Raw genomic sequence first — 18,158 nt, 5'->3', positions numbered from 1 at the left:
TGGTATTAATAAAATAAACTGGCCAGCGTGCTCGCCAGATCTGAACCCAATAGAGCACATTTCAGACATTCTTGGTAAAAATATTAGAGGGCGCAAAGTCGCACCAGCCTCAATTAACGTATTTTGTTTGGCTCTAGAAGAGGAATGGCAAAATATCCAGCAATATGATATTCACAACCTCATAGACAGCACGAGCCGACGTGTACAGACAGTTATAGAGGCAAGGGGAGGCAATACAAAGTCATAAGTTATTTTTTAGTAGTTATTCTTTGTTATTTGCGTACTTAGGTTAAGTTACATTTAAGTTATTTTTTTTTATGTTTTGTTATTGTTATCATTGTTCATTAAAACCAAGATCATGTCGTTGCTTTTAATCATTATTTAAATACACTGCTTCTGGGATGTTGATGTGACATTCCTTCGATATCAGTCACCAAAACCCCCATCGTCGTATTACAAATGAATACAAAAGAAAATGGTAATAATAGGAAAAGTCGTAAATTGTGGGTGGCAAAGTTATTTCGCTCCTAAAAATGAACCAATCCATATTTTTACATGAAACAAAAAACATGATACTTAGAAGATATGGTTGCAACCGAAAAACAAGATTTAATAAAAATCCATTAACGGAATTATTTTACAGGATGTTTCAAAATTAGGATAAAAAACCACCTTTCGATTAACCCCGTATAATAAGTCAAATACAAAATTTTATTAAAAAGCTCACTATACCAAATTAAAATTTATAAATTTTTACAAAGTGTGCTACAAAAATCATTAATATATAGCTAAAAAAAAACCTGAAACACTTTGAATTTGACCAAAATTTTCTCCGTTGCGTTTTTTTTGCATCTGAGTATACTATTAGGTCAAATAGTGAGACTTGGCGAACTTGTCACCTGCTAAGTTAGAACGCATTCGGAAGAAACCAGATACATATTGCGCTATCTCTTCAAAGTCAACCAAAAGTGTGTTAGATAATAAGCGACAAACATATCAAAATAAATGAGGTGATGGTTGCGAAATACGGAAAACCACGAAATAATAAAGGATATAAAATATATCTAATTTGTGATTATTTTGTTTAACTTTGTGTTTAAGTTGAAGTTTTAAGTTCTTTTTCTTTGGAAGAGTTAATCATAGTTCGCTAATATTAGGTGGTCTAAAAAGTAACCTCCTTAGGAGGCCAAATTAGGAGAATAAGCAGGATGAGAAAACAATTCGAAACACAACTTATTAATTTTTGCCACAGTCATAACGCTATTGTGAGCCATTGCATTGAAAAACAACTCTTTTTTCTGCATATGGAGCCGTTTTTCACTAAGTTTTTTCTTTGATTTGTCTCATAGTGCACAATAATATTGACTATTAATAATTTCATCCTTTTCAATATAGTCAATTAAAATCCTACCTTTGTAATCCCAAAATATAATGGCCATAACCTTTCCGACGCTTTGAGCCGTTCTTGGTCGCTTCGGGGCACTTTTGCCAGTTATTGTCCATTGTAGTCCGTTTATTCTGTTCTCTGGTGTATATTAGTGCACTTTATAGTAGATTATGCTTCATGAGAACCAGACACTACTAAGTAGTGCTTACACGATCATGTTTTTGGTCAATCGTCAGCAAATCTGCACCCATCAAAAGGATAACTTTTTATATTCAAAACTTCGTTTACAATATGACTAGTACGCTCTTTACTAATTCTTGTGGCTTCTTTCAATTCACGCACCTTAACTTTACGATTAGCTTAAACCATTTTATGCGCTGTCTTTACATTTGCCAGTGTAACTACATCGGTAGGCCATCTAGTACGTTGTTTTGTTGTCTGAAGGAGCATTATTTCCCTAATATGTATCCAGCTTTAAGTTTATTTCATCGAAAATCGTTTTTATTCATATACCTCATTTCTCCAAACACGTCAAGTTTATGCAGTTGTCAAAAATATACTATTGGCTGCATCGCGCTAAAATTTGACATGTATACCTAAAAAATGTCATACTTTCCGGACGTAACGGTGTTTTGAGATCGCAGCGCATTAATTGGCGAAGGAGGTTACTTTTCAGACCACATAGCATAACAAATTGTCTTCTTTAAATACAATTTTCACTGAACAATGAAGTTTAGAAACTACAAGAGCTATATCTGTTTTTTAAAATAATAGGTATAAAAGTTTCGTAATCCAAATTTTCAGTTTTCACTGGATAGCATTATACATACCATTATTAGTTCTATTTTTTTGCAGTTTTTGTTTTCTAATTTGTTAAATTTCAATTTCTGTTATTTCTATAATACCTTCTTCGCAACACACATTTTCTTGACTATTGTACCATACTTTTTATTTTTGCTTTTTTTATTGTAGCTTTTACTTATAAGTATATCTATTATTTTTAGTTTATTTTAATTTTCTTTATATTACGCTTATGTCCAGGGGTAGCAGCAGTGTTCTCAATGCCAACCATTAATAGACGTTTGTCAATGAGGAACAACAACCAGCTTCATCCAAATCTCAACAACGCTGTTGTTTTAGGTACTATACAAGGTGTTGTTGCTGCTACTACCATGTTAACTGGATCCGTTCGCCATTCGTATTTCGTGCTTCTGATATAACAAAATAATAAAAAATAAACATCATAAGCCTATATTTATTCTGTCAAACAATAACTTTTAATAAAGCTTAATTTTTTATGATTTTATTTATAAATATTCCAAACCATTATTTAACCAGTTTTCCAAACAATATAGTGTTTGTTAAAAATTTTTTAAAATGTTGATGTTTTCGTTTATAGTGAAATTTTTATTTATTGTGGTCACTTACATTAGTTTTTGTCTATTGAGCATCAACAATATCCCTAGACAAGCCTGTAAATAAATCAAAGAGGAAAAAGATATGCTTCGTTTTTGTAGTAATGTGTGACATGCCATAGACATGCAGCAGTTTTCAATGAAAAATGTTCACCGAAAAATGATCTTAAATAAAGTTTATATATTATCAGTAGAGAGAGAATAATCAAAACCTATATAGATTCAAGTATATCATAAATAAAATTTGTTAAAATTGGGAAATTTGAAATGTGAAAAGCAAGTTTCAATACCGGTAATAACGAAATTAAATTTAAATTAAAATGTATGCCACTGATATTAGAAGGGTATAGATGCGCCTCATTGTATTCCATAGGGGCTATGAGCAACGTAGGGGTTTATGAACAACACCACTTCGTCACTGAATTGCTCTAGTTCGGTAGTGTGTTAAGTAGATAGTAACAAGACATCTCTTTTATCCTTCTACTTCAAAAAGCAGATGCGTCTCTGGTTTTCCAACCCAAACGTTTCCCCTTTTTTCAATTTTTTAATTTTTACTTCTTTTGGGTTTCCACGACGATTTGATCTTAACGTCACTCACAATATAGTGAGTTTCCTTATCAAGTAAAATATTAGCTAACTCTAGGCTTGTATAGTAGTTATCAGCTACTATCGTACGCCCTGAATTCAAAAGGCTTTCTGATAGGTTAATCACTACATTTGTTGGTACAGAAGCGTTACCTTCATTTTTCTTCTTACCTGCATAAATCCTTATATTCACGTATAGCCATTGTCACTACAAAGCTTAAAAAGCTTAACTTCATACTTATGCTTCTTTTGCGGTATGTACTGCTTTATTACTAACCGAACTTGGAAAGGAATAACAGACTCATCAATACAGATATGGGCCCTGGTTTATAAACTGCTTGAAAGTTTTTAATAAATTTATCTAGCAATGCTTTGACTTTGTGCAAGCGGTCATCATCTGGACACGTGGTATTGTCGGATAAGTTCCACATTCTTAGAAGGAGCTGAAATCGGTTTCTAAGCATAATTTTCGTAACCATACAATTTTTGTAGAAATTATCAGTGCTCCAGTATTTGTCAATAGAAGGCAGCCTCACAAGTCCCATATAACCCACAAGGCCAATAAATTGTATCAGTTCTTTTCTGCTGATTGGAACCCATCGATGTACTCTAGATTCGTTACTGATATCATCAGTATCGTACAAAATCTGGGTGGCATAAAAGTTAGTTTGATTAACCATCTCATCTATAACTTTATCGTCCACGAAAATTTGAAAACAATTATTATAGGAAGACAAATTTTTTATAAGAGCTGCAGCGTAATTTGCCTGTAATCCAGCTTCCGCAGAATAGTTGAAAATCTTGTGATTCTCAATAGGTTTTTTACATGAGAGTTGTTCGTATCTATCAGCAGAATTTTTCTGGCTTTGGTGATCTTTATTTTGCTCAGATGATATGTTTTGTTGATCGATTGTAACTGGAAAAAAGTCATCTAATTCTGCCGAAGCAATAGCACTGTTTAGTAGCAAGTACTTCGCTTGTGTGTAATTAATTCATAATAAAATAAGCCGAAAGGGAACACTGCAGCTAACAAACAGCCTAGGTGGCACGTAACCGTAACCCTCCAGTCTCATAGGGTGAAAGGGAGAACGTGAGTTCTACAAGTTAATACGGCGGAGAATGTTAGTTCTGGACTAACAACGCGATTTTTATTCATTAATTTGTACAAGCGACTGATAGTTCAGCTCTCTCAAACTTTGAAAAATTGTGTATTTCAATGTGGAGAATACGAAACAACTAAAAATACATTTTTGACAAAAATTGGAGAATGTGACTTTTGCATCTATACCCTTCATTAGATTTATGGGTTTATAAGGATTTTTCCAGACATTTTCTTACTCTGATAGAAAAAAAAATGGTAATAAGAGAAGAAACGTAAGGATCAAAAATAGTAGAAATTTGAATGAGGCGGTATAAATACATGTGATGATAATATGAAGAATACTAAAAAAACAGGTAAAAAAAGCAAGGTAAGAGACCCAAAAAGTAGAAATTTATTCATAGAAGAATAAGGTGTTTAGTACCCACAATTAAAGTAGAATGATCGCCTGAAGAGACTTCCAAGAAGAAATTGGTTGGTAAAAATCAAATACTTAGAAAAGGCGTGTTAAAAACGTGGAAAAAAATTAGAATAAACTTAAGATCAGTAAAAAGAAAATAAAGTATACAATTGACAAAAATTTAAATAATTTGGCTGCATGTTCTATAAAAAGTAGTTTTCCAGGAGAATTCACCAGATCTTTGAATGATTGATACGAGAAATAATAGAAACAGACATTAGCAAACAAACTAATACCCATGCTACAATTTTTTTAGTTGCGATATCACTACTATTTGAAAGTAAATAACGTTTTTGTGGAATATTTTTCTGATATTTGTTTATCTATAAATAATTTATTAAAAGCTATTTTTGACAGAATAAAAATTAAAATATCAAGATTAGCAAAAACCATTTTTGTGTACATTATCAATATCACGACGCTTTTGCATCATCTGGAAATATGTCTTTGTTTGTACAGATCATAGATGGTATCAAAAACTTTATAATATCTCGTGAACTATTTGATAAAAAAAATGCTAAAATATATAAATTTTTTAAATTGTTGTGCGTGCATTTAATTTTTCATCTACTCGTATAATATTTGTACCATAAATAAGTACAAATTAAAAAAAAATGAATAATAAAGTGGTTGGCTATATGTGTTTATAGTTGGCTTAAGTTCAAAAAGCCTCATCAATTTCTCATGCACAGTATAAGATTACATAAACATACGCCTGGAGCCCAAAAGTACTGAATGTTCCTACATCCGATTCTTCCACAGTTATAGACTCGTATTAGGAGACACCTTAAGTAGTACTTACCTAGAAGTATTTACCGTACAAAAGAAAAACGAAAATTTTGAAAAACTGACAATTTATTTCTCAAAATAGTCTACTTTTAGCTCAACGATGATCTAACTTCTTTAACTCGTCTGAAAAATACGTTTTATTGAGGTCTGCAAAATATGCTTCCCTGGCGATGATGACCTCCTGTTTTGACTTAAAGTTCCGCCCGGTCAGTGTGTTTTTCAGGTTTGGAAACAAAAAGAAGTTAGATGGGGTCAAATCTAGAGAATATGGTGGGTGGAGCAATAGTTCGTAGCCCAAGTCGATCAATTTTACCATGGCGACGGCGGAGGTATGGAGCGGATCTGTTGTCATGGTGGAATTTTTCATCGCTAAATTGTGTCGTTTTTCTGCAATTCGGCATCTAATCGGCACAATAATTCAGCGTAGTAAAGCCTTGTGACCGTTTTACCATTCTCTAAGTAGTCAACGTAGATCACCCCTTGTGAATCTTAGAATACGGTGGCAATAACCTTTTCGGCCGATAGGACAGTCTTCGTCTCCTTCGGAGCACGTTCGCCGGATGGGGATGCTGCCACTGTTTCGACTATTTCTTGGTACCTGGTGTGTACCAATATATTCATGTTTCGTCGGTGGTTACGAAACGACGTAGAAACTCCTTTCGAATTAGCAGCGTCAAATACTGCTCTTAAGTGGTCTCACGGTTAAGCTTGTTGTCCGGAGTGAGCAAACGAAGCCATCATCATTCTAACAGCTTCTTCTTCTTCTTCCTATGCCGTCCCCATTAACGGAGGTTGGCGACCACATTTTTAAAAGCTTCTCTGTCTTTTGCAACGTGGAATAATTCATCTACAGTCATGTTTGTCCAGTCTCGAATATTTCGCAGCCATGACTTCCTCTTTCTACCTATTCCCTTTTTGCCATCGACTCTACCCTGCATGATGACCTGCAGAAGACTATATTTATTATTTCTTAGTATGTGTTCAAGGTATGCAGTCTTGCGTACTTTTACCGTTCTCAACAATTTTTTGTCTAACAGCTTCTACATGCCCAAAATTTTATGCAGAATAAGACATACTCGGTCTTTTGAGGTGCCTAGTGTCTCAGCTACCTCGTGTATCTTCAGTCGGCAATATGAGATCGTGGAACTTTTTCACTTTATCCTCCATGGTAGCCGATTTAGGGGTACCTGGGCGTGCCTCATTAAAAACCGACGTGCAACAACGTTGAAACTCGTTAAACCAATTTTGGAGGGTTGCCATCGAAGGAGAAGAGTCACCGTACACAGCATCCAAGCACTCTTTGATTTTGCCGCACGATTTCCGTTGCAAAAACAAGAATCGAATCACGTACCGATATTGCTCCTTTTCCATTGTTCTAAAATCCGCGGACTCTTCCGGTCCTCTTCCTCTGATATATCGCTCTCGTAAACAGATGTCTACCTATTCAAGTACATTAGATCTATATTTGGGTACTTAATAATCAGATATTTCATTAGAGATATTAGAATTATTATAAAATTATTACTACTATATTCAGATATTACCATTGCGTTCCTCCAGTTTTCCCGCAATCTATGATATTCCATTCTGGTCTTCCTCCTTATAGCAATATACAGAGAAGGGATGTCTAGCAAGACCCTCTTAGAGCAAAACACCTGGTGGTATGCCCCTAAGAGCTTCTGCAGTTGCAAACAATGACTACTGGCACTTTTTGCTGTACAATTAGCTGATGTATATATGCTCATCTCGTGGGTTTTTCCTTTCGGCAATGAAATACTTCATTATTTAATAATATTTCGTTGATAAACGCTACTCAAATGGTGGACGGATTAGTCTTAGCGAAGATCCAAGACAAGGTGCACTAAAAACGGCTTCCACTCAAAATAACGCCGTTAATTTGGGCAAACGCATCTATAAAGATGAATAATCTATTGATTAATAGAAGCGTCATTGGAATATGAAAAACCTCAATTTCAAAAAATCAAAATCAATATTCTTCTTTACTTACTTTCAGTAATACTCCTCGTAATACTTTAAATAATATATAGCCTTCTTTAGTCTTTTTAATTACTTTATATTAAAAGTATTCTTTTGTTTCTGCAAACTCTCCCAAATACTGATCTTTACTCTACCAAATAAGCCGTTTTCAAACAAATTTAAAACTGAATAAAAAATATATACTATATCCTTTGTAACACTTTAAGAAAATATTTACCCAGACTTTCTACGTGAATAAGTCCGAATTGGACCTAACAAGATTCCTAAGAAAAAACTCCATGGTCGGCATGTACCCGTATAAAGAACCGGAGCTCCCCACTGAAGCAAAGAGTTCTCGAAAATGATATTTTCCGTTCCGATAAACATATTTTATACTTCGCATAACCCGTTTCTTTATAAATTCAAAAGGGAAAATAAAAAACATCTTTTTGCGAGGGATCAACTCCAAACACATATAAAACATGATTGGGAAAGTTGTAAAGAAAAAACCGGGGCGAGGTGATTGATGTTAAGGGTGATATGTATGCGATTAAAGTTGCTGAGAATATTTTCAGATATCTAGTAATACTAAAAGTGACATATTAAGATGATTAATATTGGATATGGAAAATTAATATAACCACCGATATATAAAACTCCGTAACGTTGAATGAGATAAATTGTTTAAAGATTAAAATGTTATTTTAATCACTGAAATGGATTAGATCCGGGAATAAGTCTTTAAGATTATTTTAAACCGTATTCTTCTCTTCTTGTAAGAGATTTAGGTATAGATTGCCTATTACATCATCAAACTCTTATCCATCTTTTTAATGATCCGCCTACACACCTTATTCCCTTAAGTTTGTAATACAGTATTTGTTTAGTCTCTACACCTACACAGTAATATTTTTCGATGACCTGGAACTCATACCAGTGTGAAAATGGTATAAGTTGTGACAATCTGTAACTCGATACTTTTCAAAAAGTGTTTGTCTCCTGCTATCTAATGTATCGAAGTCAGGAATAATATGGTTGACTGTTTCTGGTTTTCTGCTTTAGAGTCTGCAACTGAAGTTTCCATCTACAGCCCCATTGTATGCAGGTGTCTTATCAAGAGCATGTCCAATCAAGGAGTATGTTATAACTCTAAGTTGATTCTTGCTTATTTTTCGCAGTACTTCAGTTCTATTAGCGCATGTCCGTCCAATATATATTTAGTCTATGTCTGTTTGTCCCCAGTGAAAATTATGTTGCCTTTGGATCCAGGCTTTTTTCCGGTCGCGGATGATGCTTTTTGGCAATCCCACGGCTGGCTCTGAATCGAAGTATTTTGTATCTGAAGCTCTTTGTGAAAGTTGCCGTGTATTTCCTGGTGGCCTGAAACTTAAGTGTAATACTGTTGTTATATTTCGCCAGTTCGTCAAATTCCTCTTGGCGTGTTCACACTAGTCTAGATTTCATCATATATTTACCTTAAGTACAGAGTTATATTTCCCTAGCAGAATAGATAGAATAAATACTCATTTCCCTCTAATAGCGCAAATGAGTATTAAACTAAAAAGATTGGAGCAGAAAAGAAGAGCAAATCAGATAGACGTCAGTCATTTATGTAACCTGGAGGTAAAGGAGAAACTGCAAAAATGTATTAATAATAATTTCAAAATACTTCATGAAAAAGAAACATCTCAGCCAACGAACAACATAGATAAAAAATGGCAAAACGTAAAAATGGCGATAACAGGTCCTGTGAAGAAAATTCTGACTAAAGAAAAACCAAAAATAAAGCAAAGGTGGATGACTGATAAGATCCTTTTTCTCATGGACAATCGGAGAATAATGAAAGGAAAAAACGAACAAAGGTATAAACAAATACAGAAAGAAATCAAAATAGAGATCAGAATAGCAAAAGAAGATTTTTATAAAAGAAAATGTTAAGAAATAGAGCAATTGCAGACAAAACATGATATTTTTAATGTACATAAAAAAGTGAAAGAACTTGCAGGTACACAAAAACGTAAGCAGCCAAATACCCTGTATAATGTCAACGGAAACATAATAACAGAACTAGAAGAACAGTTGAAAACATGGAAAAACTATATTGAAGAACTCTTTGCAGATGATAGACAACAATCTGAGCTAAGTAACATACAAGGAGACGAAGGTCCAGAAATAACGGAAGAAGAAGTAATGTACGCACTAAAAAGAATGAAAAATGGTAAAGCCCCAGGTCCAGATGAAATACCAACGGAAATCCTTAAACTAATAGAAAAATACTCGATTCACATTTTAGTTAAACTTTTCAATAGCATTTATACATCAGGAAAAATACCACAAGAATGGCTTTTATCCACCTTTGTTACAATACCAAAAAAGATAAATGCCAAACAATGCAGTGATTACCGTACAATCAGTCTGATGAGCCATGTACTGAAAATATTTCTGAAAATTATACACTCTAGAGTACACAGAAAACTGGAAATGGACATCAATAATACCCAGTTTGGATTCCGAAATGGACTTGGAACAAGAGAGGCGTTGTTTGCACTGAACGTTATGTCTCAAAAATGTCTTGACATAAATCAAGATGTATTCATGTGTTTCATAGATTACAACAAGGCCTTTGATAAAGTGCGGCATGATTACCTAATCAGACTCCTGACAGAAAAGAATTTAGATAAACGAGACATCCGACTAATAGCAAATATGTACTACAATCAGAAAGCAGTAGTGAGAGTAGAGAATAATACCACTGAAGAAATTGAAATAAAGCGCGGTGTGAGACAAGGGTGTATACTGTCACCAACCCTGTTTAATCTCTATTCCGAAGACGTAATGAATAGAACACTCTCTGAGCAATCCGTAGGTATTAAAATAAATGGTGTTAGATTAAACAATCTGAGATTTGCCTACGACACCGTTCTGATCGCAGAAACACTTGAAGAGCTACAGACATTGGTGAATAAGATAGCAGACTGCAGCGAAGAATATGGACTATCTTTGAACATAAAGAAAACTAAATTTATGGTAATATCGAAATCAACACAAAATGTCCAAAATTTATATTTACACAATGAAATTATCGATCGAGTTAGCAAATACAAATATTTAGGCACTTTTATAAATGAAGACAACGATAGCTCAGCAGAAATCAAAATAAGAATAGAAAAAGCCAGATCCATGTTCACTAAAATGAAGAGAGTGTTCTGCGGAAGAGATTTATCATAGAGAGAATATCATGGACCGAGAAAGTCACAAATGTCGAGGTCTTGAGAAGAATGAATAAAGAAAAGGAAGTCATATTTACGATCAAAAAACGAAAACTGCAATACTTGGGACACATTACAAGAGGCGAAAGATATGAACTGCTTCGAATAATTATGCAAGGGAAAATAGCAGGAAAAAGGTCCATAGGAAGAAGACGAAACTCCTGGCTAAAGAATCTACGGGAATGGTATAGCTGTAGTAGCAACGAATTGTTTCGGTCAGCAGTTTCGAAAATACGTATAGCCCTGATGATCGCCAACCTTCGGAACGAAGATGGCACTTGAAGAAGAAGAAGCAGAATAGAAATGTTTAAATTTTCGACACTACGGGTTATTTCTACGTCAGACTATTTTGCAGTTTTGGATATGTTTGTATACCAGGTAGAAGGCTGCAGTCTGTATCTGTAAGTATTTTTTTTGACTCATATCTCTCTTGGGCAAATGCCTCCTTGAAAAGATAATTTAGCTCTATATTTAGCTACCATAGGATCAAAAATTATTATCCATTCGGTATCCCTGATATCATATATGATGTTGCTTTGTCATAATCTTACCGTTACGTTACTCAAGCTTGCTCATGTATAATATTCCATTTTCATCTTCCCTCTTAGAACTATGCATTAAGAAGGGAATTCCACCTCATAGCACCTCATAGCCACTGTAATTGCAAGACATGCAAGTCTTTGTACCTTGCTTAATTTGAAGATTGCACTTTTTGGCAATACTATTGGTATATTATATGTTATTGTTGGTTTTACCACCATCGTCATCATCCGTTTTGAGTCGACTGCTGAACATAGCGTAAATAACTTCATTGCATTTGATCTTCAGCCCCTAAATCCAGTTGTGCTTTATGTCGTCTGACCACGTCTCCATTTCTCTCCATCTCTTTATTCTAAAATTTTCTTGGTCCATGTTCCATCCCTGGCAACATGTCTTACCAGTTCCATTTCAGTGTTGTAATTATTTTATCTGGGTCAGTAACACCCGTTTTTCTCCTAACTATATTAATTACTTTTCTAGTAAATATCAATGTTTCTGCTCTATACATAAGAACTCGAAGTATACATTGTTCAAAGACCTTTTTTTTCTAGTACATGGGAATATCTGATATAAAGACTTTCCTCAGTTTTCCGTAAGCTGTCCATGTTAGTCCTATTCTCCTGTTTAACTCTTGATTGTCTCTTCCTAATTTAATCTCGTGTCTCAGTTACTTATAGATTTAAACTTGTTCAATTTGCGTGCCATTAGTTGGAATGTTTTTGGCTAGTACAAGGTTGGTTATGTATTGTGTTTGGAAAAGTTAATTTTAAGGTCAACTTATGTACAAGAGCTCTGCAGGTCTTAAAGAAGTTAACAGGCATGATCTACTCGGTCTACAATAAGGACTATGTCGTCTGCAAACCTCAAGTTTTTCAGAAACTACCCATTTATGTTGACTTCACAATTAATGTTTCTCATTGCACTTTGTAAATGGCACTAAAGCGGTGAATAGTTTAGGAGAGATGGTGTCTTCTTTCCTAGTACAATTATCTAAAGGAAATGTGTTTGTGTTCCTATAATACATTCTCACTGCACCTGTTGCGCTATTTTATATATTTCGAAGAAGAGTTGTGTAACTATGTCTGGTTTTAAACCCCACAGTTTTCCGTTTCCAAGTGCGTCTGGTTACCATTAACGATGTTATCGTTCTCTTAGTCATTCGCTCTATCTACTTTTTTGTCGCTAATATTGATCTACATAGATTTTCTTACCGAATTATGAAAATTTCGAGCGTTTTGTAGACGTATTGTCGACAATAAACACCTTCCAAATATAAAAATAACTAGTCATTCGCTCTATCTACTTTTTTGTCGCTAATATTGATCTACATAGATTTTCTTACTGAATTATGAAAATTTCGAGCGTTTTGTAGACGTATTGTAGACCATACACACCTTCCAAATATAAAAATAAATAAGCACTTATGGTGATTAGAACCGGAAAAATCGTTAAGAAAACGCAAAATTTCGTTTTGGGGTTTTTTGAGGTTATAAAGGGGTCTAAGGTCTAAAAATTTGAACAATGTTCAATATTTCTGTATCTACGCTACTATACATTATATCTTTAATTTTTTTATATATTACGTGAGAATACTTTTGGTTTTTTCGTAAAAATGGTAGCCATTTTTACTCTCTTAACCGGCTAAACCCTTTATAAATTTCATCGATATATTTCACAATTATTTTATCAATATAACGAAAAAATTAAGTAATAAAGTAAAGGGATTTGCTAAGTTAATTGAATTGGCAAAACAAAATTTGGTCAAGAATATCTCAGTCGAAATATCCGCGTTATCGTTGCCTTCCTGGAAGATTAGCTTGAACTGATCTCGCCCTATTAACCCCACTAAATCCTTTGGGGTTTCTGAAAGGGACACCGGCGTTGTTAATTTTATTGAATGTTATCGTAGAGTCAAAGATAATCCCGTATAATAACATAAATTTGGTCCTTTGGCAAACTTGTGAAAAATCAATTAAAGTCTAATTGACATTCTGGCAATAGTCGTCGTTGAACGCTTAATGACAAATACGGAGAAATTCAATATCAGAAATCAAGATCTTAAATTAATAAGAATCTTATCTTCAAAGATAATTTGAACAAGTTTATTTTTTTTTTAATTTTTATTTCTAAATAAGTTTTACGTAAAGACTTTAATGCATATTGCAATGAATTACTTATATACAGCACTATGTATAAAAACGAGAGCTTTAAAATTCTGATCGTAAATAATTTTTTTATACAGGATGAGTTTTTAGTGCGACATCGGTAGATAATTCCATTGTGGTACAAGATATCCAAAAAATGTATTTAGAAAACATGTAGGCAATAATATTCTCCATACTTAAAAAATATGTGAAATTCTACAGGGTGATTAATAACTACGTGGTATAGCAAACATAAAATTTTTTAAATGGGACACCCTATATATTTTTTTATATTTATATTCCTCTCATAATTCTTGTTTTTATAATATTGGACTTTGCATTACTATACAAAATATTTAACAAATTATGACAATTTTTATTTCGAAATCCCTATGAAATCAACACCATGTATATAAAAAGGTAATGCATAAACGATTATTTATTTTATATAATAAGGTAAACAATATATTGTAGTTTTTAAATTAAGTTTAACTGAAATCATTGACTAAAATTTGTATACAGGGTGAACGACAAAACGAAATTACGATTTTCTTATTTTTTTTAATGGATCACCTTGTATTTTGTTTTTTAGAAATATTGTATTTATAACACTCTTTCATTTATTGTATTTATAATACTGATTTATTTTTATATAGCATTCCCTATAGCTAAACTCATTATTTTCATATAACAATATAGTAAGAAATAATCAATATTTATTTGAACCACCTGTTAGAAGATAGGAATAAACGCCAAAATATGGCGAAACGACTTTTTAACAAAAATATACCTTTTAAGGCAAGACCCATCTGTCCGCGCTAAGTAGGGAATAAACACCGTATAAGATACGGAGCTATTCCAACACGAAATGTGCGACAGTTTTAAGAAGGAAATAAATCACGGAATTATTTCTTTCTTCAAACTTACGGTTGAATCTGTTTGCCACGTGTTTTTTGGCGGCCTACGGCGACATGCTGTAACTAGTGGTTGTAACTAGTACTAGTGATAGTAATAGCAGTGAGGACAGTAACATAAATATTTTATGCGATTTGGCGACGTCACGGAAGAGAAAACTGGATGTACGAAATAAACATTTATATAAACACGAGGTACAAAAATTACATCATTTACAAGGTGAAACCTATACTAGTTTAACTACAGGGCGTATTGTACCGGCAAAATCAAATGCTGTTAGTGAGTGTACATGAAAAAACCGGTGCACACAGAAGTTTAGTTTAGAAGAAAAGCAAACGATTCTACAAACTGTGTACAGTGGACGTCCAAAAAATGAACAGGATACTTTTCTTATAAACCTCATAAACTGCTCGAAAGTTATTCGAAGACCATCCAAAAATGAAAATCCCAAAAGGCGTGACAATACTTTTCGTTATTTTATCCAAATAAATTCTGCAGGAGTTTAGGTATGTAGGGAAGCTTTTTCAATCTTGTATGCTATAAAAAATAAAGCAATTTTTTGACTGACCTCTCTTATTGCCAAAGGAAAATTACCGGTGGATCACCATGGTATTCATTTAAATCATGGCAACAATTTAGATAACAATGTAGTTCTTGCGATCGATCATCACATTCTATAATTTCCGGTAAAACAATCACATTACAGCACCAGATTAATTCAATATTTGGATGCTAACCTCAATGTGAAGATAATACATGAACTCTTTTGCAAGAAGTGTCCCGAAAATGCCAACATCGTTAAATATGATTCTTTTAGTATAATGATAACCATGGTTACAAATTTGGAAGAACACAGGTTGACGTTTGTTCAACTTATGAAGCACTTGAGGCTAAAATAACAAGTCAAACGCTGAATTAAAACGCCAAGCGCGTAGCAGTTGCAGAAAAGATAGTACATCTGAGACGAGCTAAAAAGTTTTACCTGAAGCAGCAAGAAGTGTTGAGAATATGTCATGTCAAGAAAAGAAAAATGTCGGAGCTATTGTTTCCGACTACATGCAAAATCTTCTGCTTTTAAAAATACCAGTGCGGGAAATGTTCTATCTCAGGAAACTATGGCTTTACGTGTTTTGTGTCTACGATTTGAAAACTAATTGTGCAGATTTTTACACGTACAATGAAGGAGAAACTAAACGGGGACCTGATGATGTATGTAGCGTAATCTGGAACACAATCCAGAATATGGATCCTGCTATAACCGAAATTCACGTGTTAAGTGACGCTTGCGGAGGAGAGAATAGAAGCAATACCCTGATATGGTTCATGTTCATGCTTCGACTGAACGGTTCAGTAAAGATTATCAGTACTCCTGTGCATGGACATTCGTTTTTACAGTGCGATCGAAATTTCGGAACAGCAAAAAGACTTATCAGGAGAAAAGATAAGATTTACGTAACACAGAGGAATAGAATCTAATGATCTCTACTGCCAAAACAAGAGGATTTTCGGTAACAACAATCACCTCAGACGACATATTCGACAAAAATACCTGGAAAATTTATTACAAAAAACTTGTAAGTTGGTAGACAATACGTCTACATTTATGATATCCAAATATAGATATTTAGATTATTCTTCTTCCCATAAAGGCTACGTAACAGTTTCAGAACAAATCGGTGGTTTTTTGAAACAGAGGTTTCTACTTCAAGAAAATTAGGTGATCCCTTCATTGCTTACTACCAGAGCATACAGGGCAAAAATACCAATAAATGAGAAAAAGATGGAAGACGTTCGGAAAATAATTCCATATACTCCAGAAAATAAAAAAGAATTTTACGAGAACATCCTTACATGGCCAACTACTGCATCAGATAATATAATTGAGGAAGAAGGGTAGTAGTTTTTCATAAAATGTTGTATCTTTATTCATAACAAAAAAATATAAGTTGTAAGAAAGGAATAAATCCAAGATTTTCTTTATCGTTTTTCTAGATAACGAAAATCATTGGAGGGTTTTTCTCCAATCCAAATTAACTTATATAAACTGTACTTTATAGTAGATGTCAATATTAAACAAGAAAAAATTAAATAGAACCAATAAACAGTTTTTATTGATTTCCTGAAAATCTACTTTTTGGATTCATTCCCTTCTTCTAACTGGTGGTTCATTTATTTTCGAGAAAAAAGTGCACAATAAAAAAAATGGCTTTTTTTAGGTACTAACATAATTGACAAACAATTTAAAAAACATGTCAAGTTTTTGAATACAAAATATCAACAAACATAAAGACTAAGCAAGACAAGACAAATGTCACCAAAAAATAAAATTATTCAACAGATGTCCACCATAAACTGAAACTATTGTCCGTTTGCTTCCTCATTTCCTTCTACACTGCACACAACGCATAGTCGAGTTAAATGTTCCAAACACATATATTTGCCACACTGCCTACAAAGAAACCGAGATTTGCGGTTTTTCCTACCACTGCAGAACGTACATCTTCCATACACATTATTCTGGATAGGTTGATTTCTTGTCTGCATGCCACAAATTTCCACTAACCTCATACGAATTGTCCTTAAAATATTTTGTTCTAGGGCTCGTCTGCGAATATGTTGAAACATACGTTGAAACGTCAATAAGTTGAAAACCTAAGTATTCTAAACACTTTCGTCTAGGAATGCGTGTGTCTGTATTCGATTTATATATAATGTAGGAATTTATCCCAGCGACATTCAAACAACTGTAAAAAATGGGGTTGCTCTAGCGGAATTTGTCCACGACATCCACGCCTCCTATAGTCTTATTATAATCTATGATTATTTCTGGTTTACTTGTTGCATTATCAATGTTGTCGTCGTAATGCATTGTAGATAACACTAAAATTTTACCTTTTCGGGGTACATACGATACAAGGGTACACTTCTCTTGAAATGCAAACTTACTGGTTTTTTCTGGCCTTTGTTATGTTAGCACTAGAGGAATTTGAGGTTTATTCTTTTGTAACGTTCCTGTAACAGTTAGACGATGTTCACGTTGAAGTAATCGCGCGAGCTGAACGCTTGCGAAAAAATTATCCATTGTAACGTTCCTTCCCGTTCCCCAAATCGGTTCACACAGACGAGGTACAGGTGAAATATTTGACGTGTCAACAAAATATTTTCCTGCTGGCTGTCTACCAACATATACTTTCATCTTGGACGTATAATACAGCTCAGCGTCTGCTAAAGCATATATTTTTATACCGGAACGATTTGGTTTATTCGGTATGTAAACGATGAATGAAAGGCTTCTAACTTTTCATCTATCGTAGTATATGCTGAAAGATTGTAATGCTTCGGTAGATTAGAATTAAAAGCTTCAAAAATCTCACGTATCGCGGTCAACTTGTCGAATTCTTGCCTTTGTATTTTAGTACTTTTGTCATCGAACCGAATGTGTCAATAAACTGGAACCTCTTGCGTTCTGATGATTGCTTTTGTTAGCGCCAGATATGTACAACAGCCCAAACAGATCTTTTAATTCTATAAGATCAATTGGCCTAGCCATTCTGTTATTGACTGTGTCATAGCGTTTC

The 18,158-nt window shown here is 33.9% G+C and overlaps 1 protein-coding gene across 7 annotated transcripts in view; it reads left to right on the top strand.

The window, feature by feature from the left end:
- Positions 1 to 18,158, top strand: part of Stacl (SH3 and cysteine-rich domain-containing protein) — a 707,685-nt gene that overhangs the window by 547,976 nt on the left and 141,551 nt on the right. For 2 of the 7 annotated variants that reach the window (XM_072525275.1, XM_072525273.1), the window contains exon 13: positions 2,429 to 2,527. The exons of the other annotated variants lie outside the window; for them this stretch is intronic. In XM_072525275.1, coding sequence (XP_072381376.1) covers positions 2,429 to 2,527 — 99 coding nt within the window. The remainder of the gene's footprint in view (positions 1 to 2,428; positions 2,528 to 18,158) is intronic. 7 annotated transcript variants of the gene reach the window in all.

The sequence above is a fragment of the Diabrotica undecimpunctata genome, chromosome 3, assembly GCF_040954645.1.
Source record: "Diabrotica undecimpunctata isolate CICGRU chromosome 3, icDiaUnde3, whole genome shotgun sequence".
Classification (NCBI taxonomy): domain Eukaryota; kingdom Metazoa; phylum Arthropoda; class Insecta; order Coleoptera; family Chrysomelidae; genus Diabrotica; species Diabrotica undecimpunctata.
Note: the sequence above shows the minus strand (reverse complement) of the source record. Positions and strands in the feature narration are given on the sequence as shown.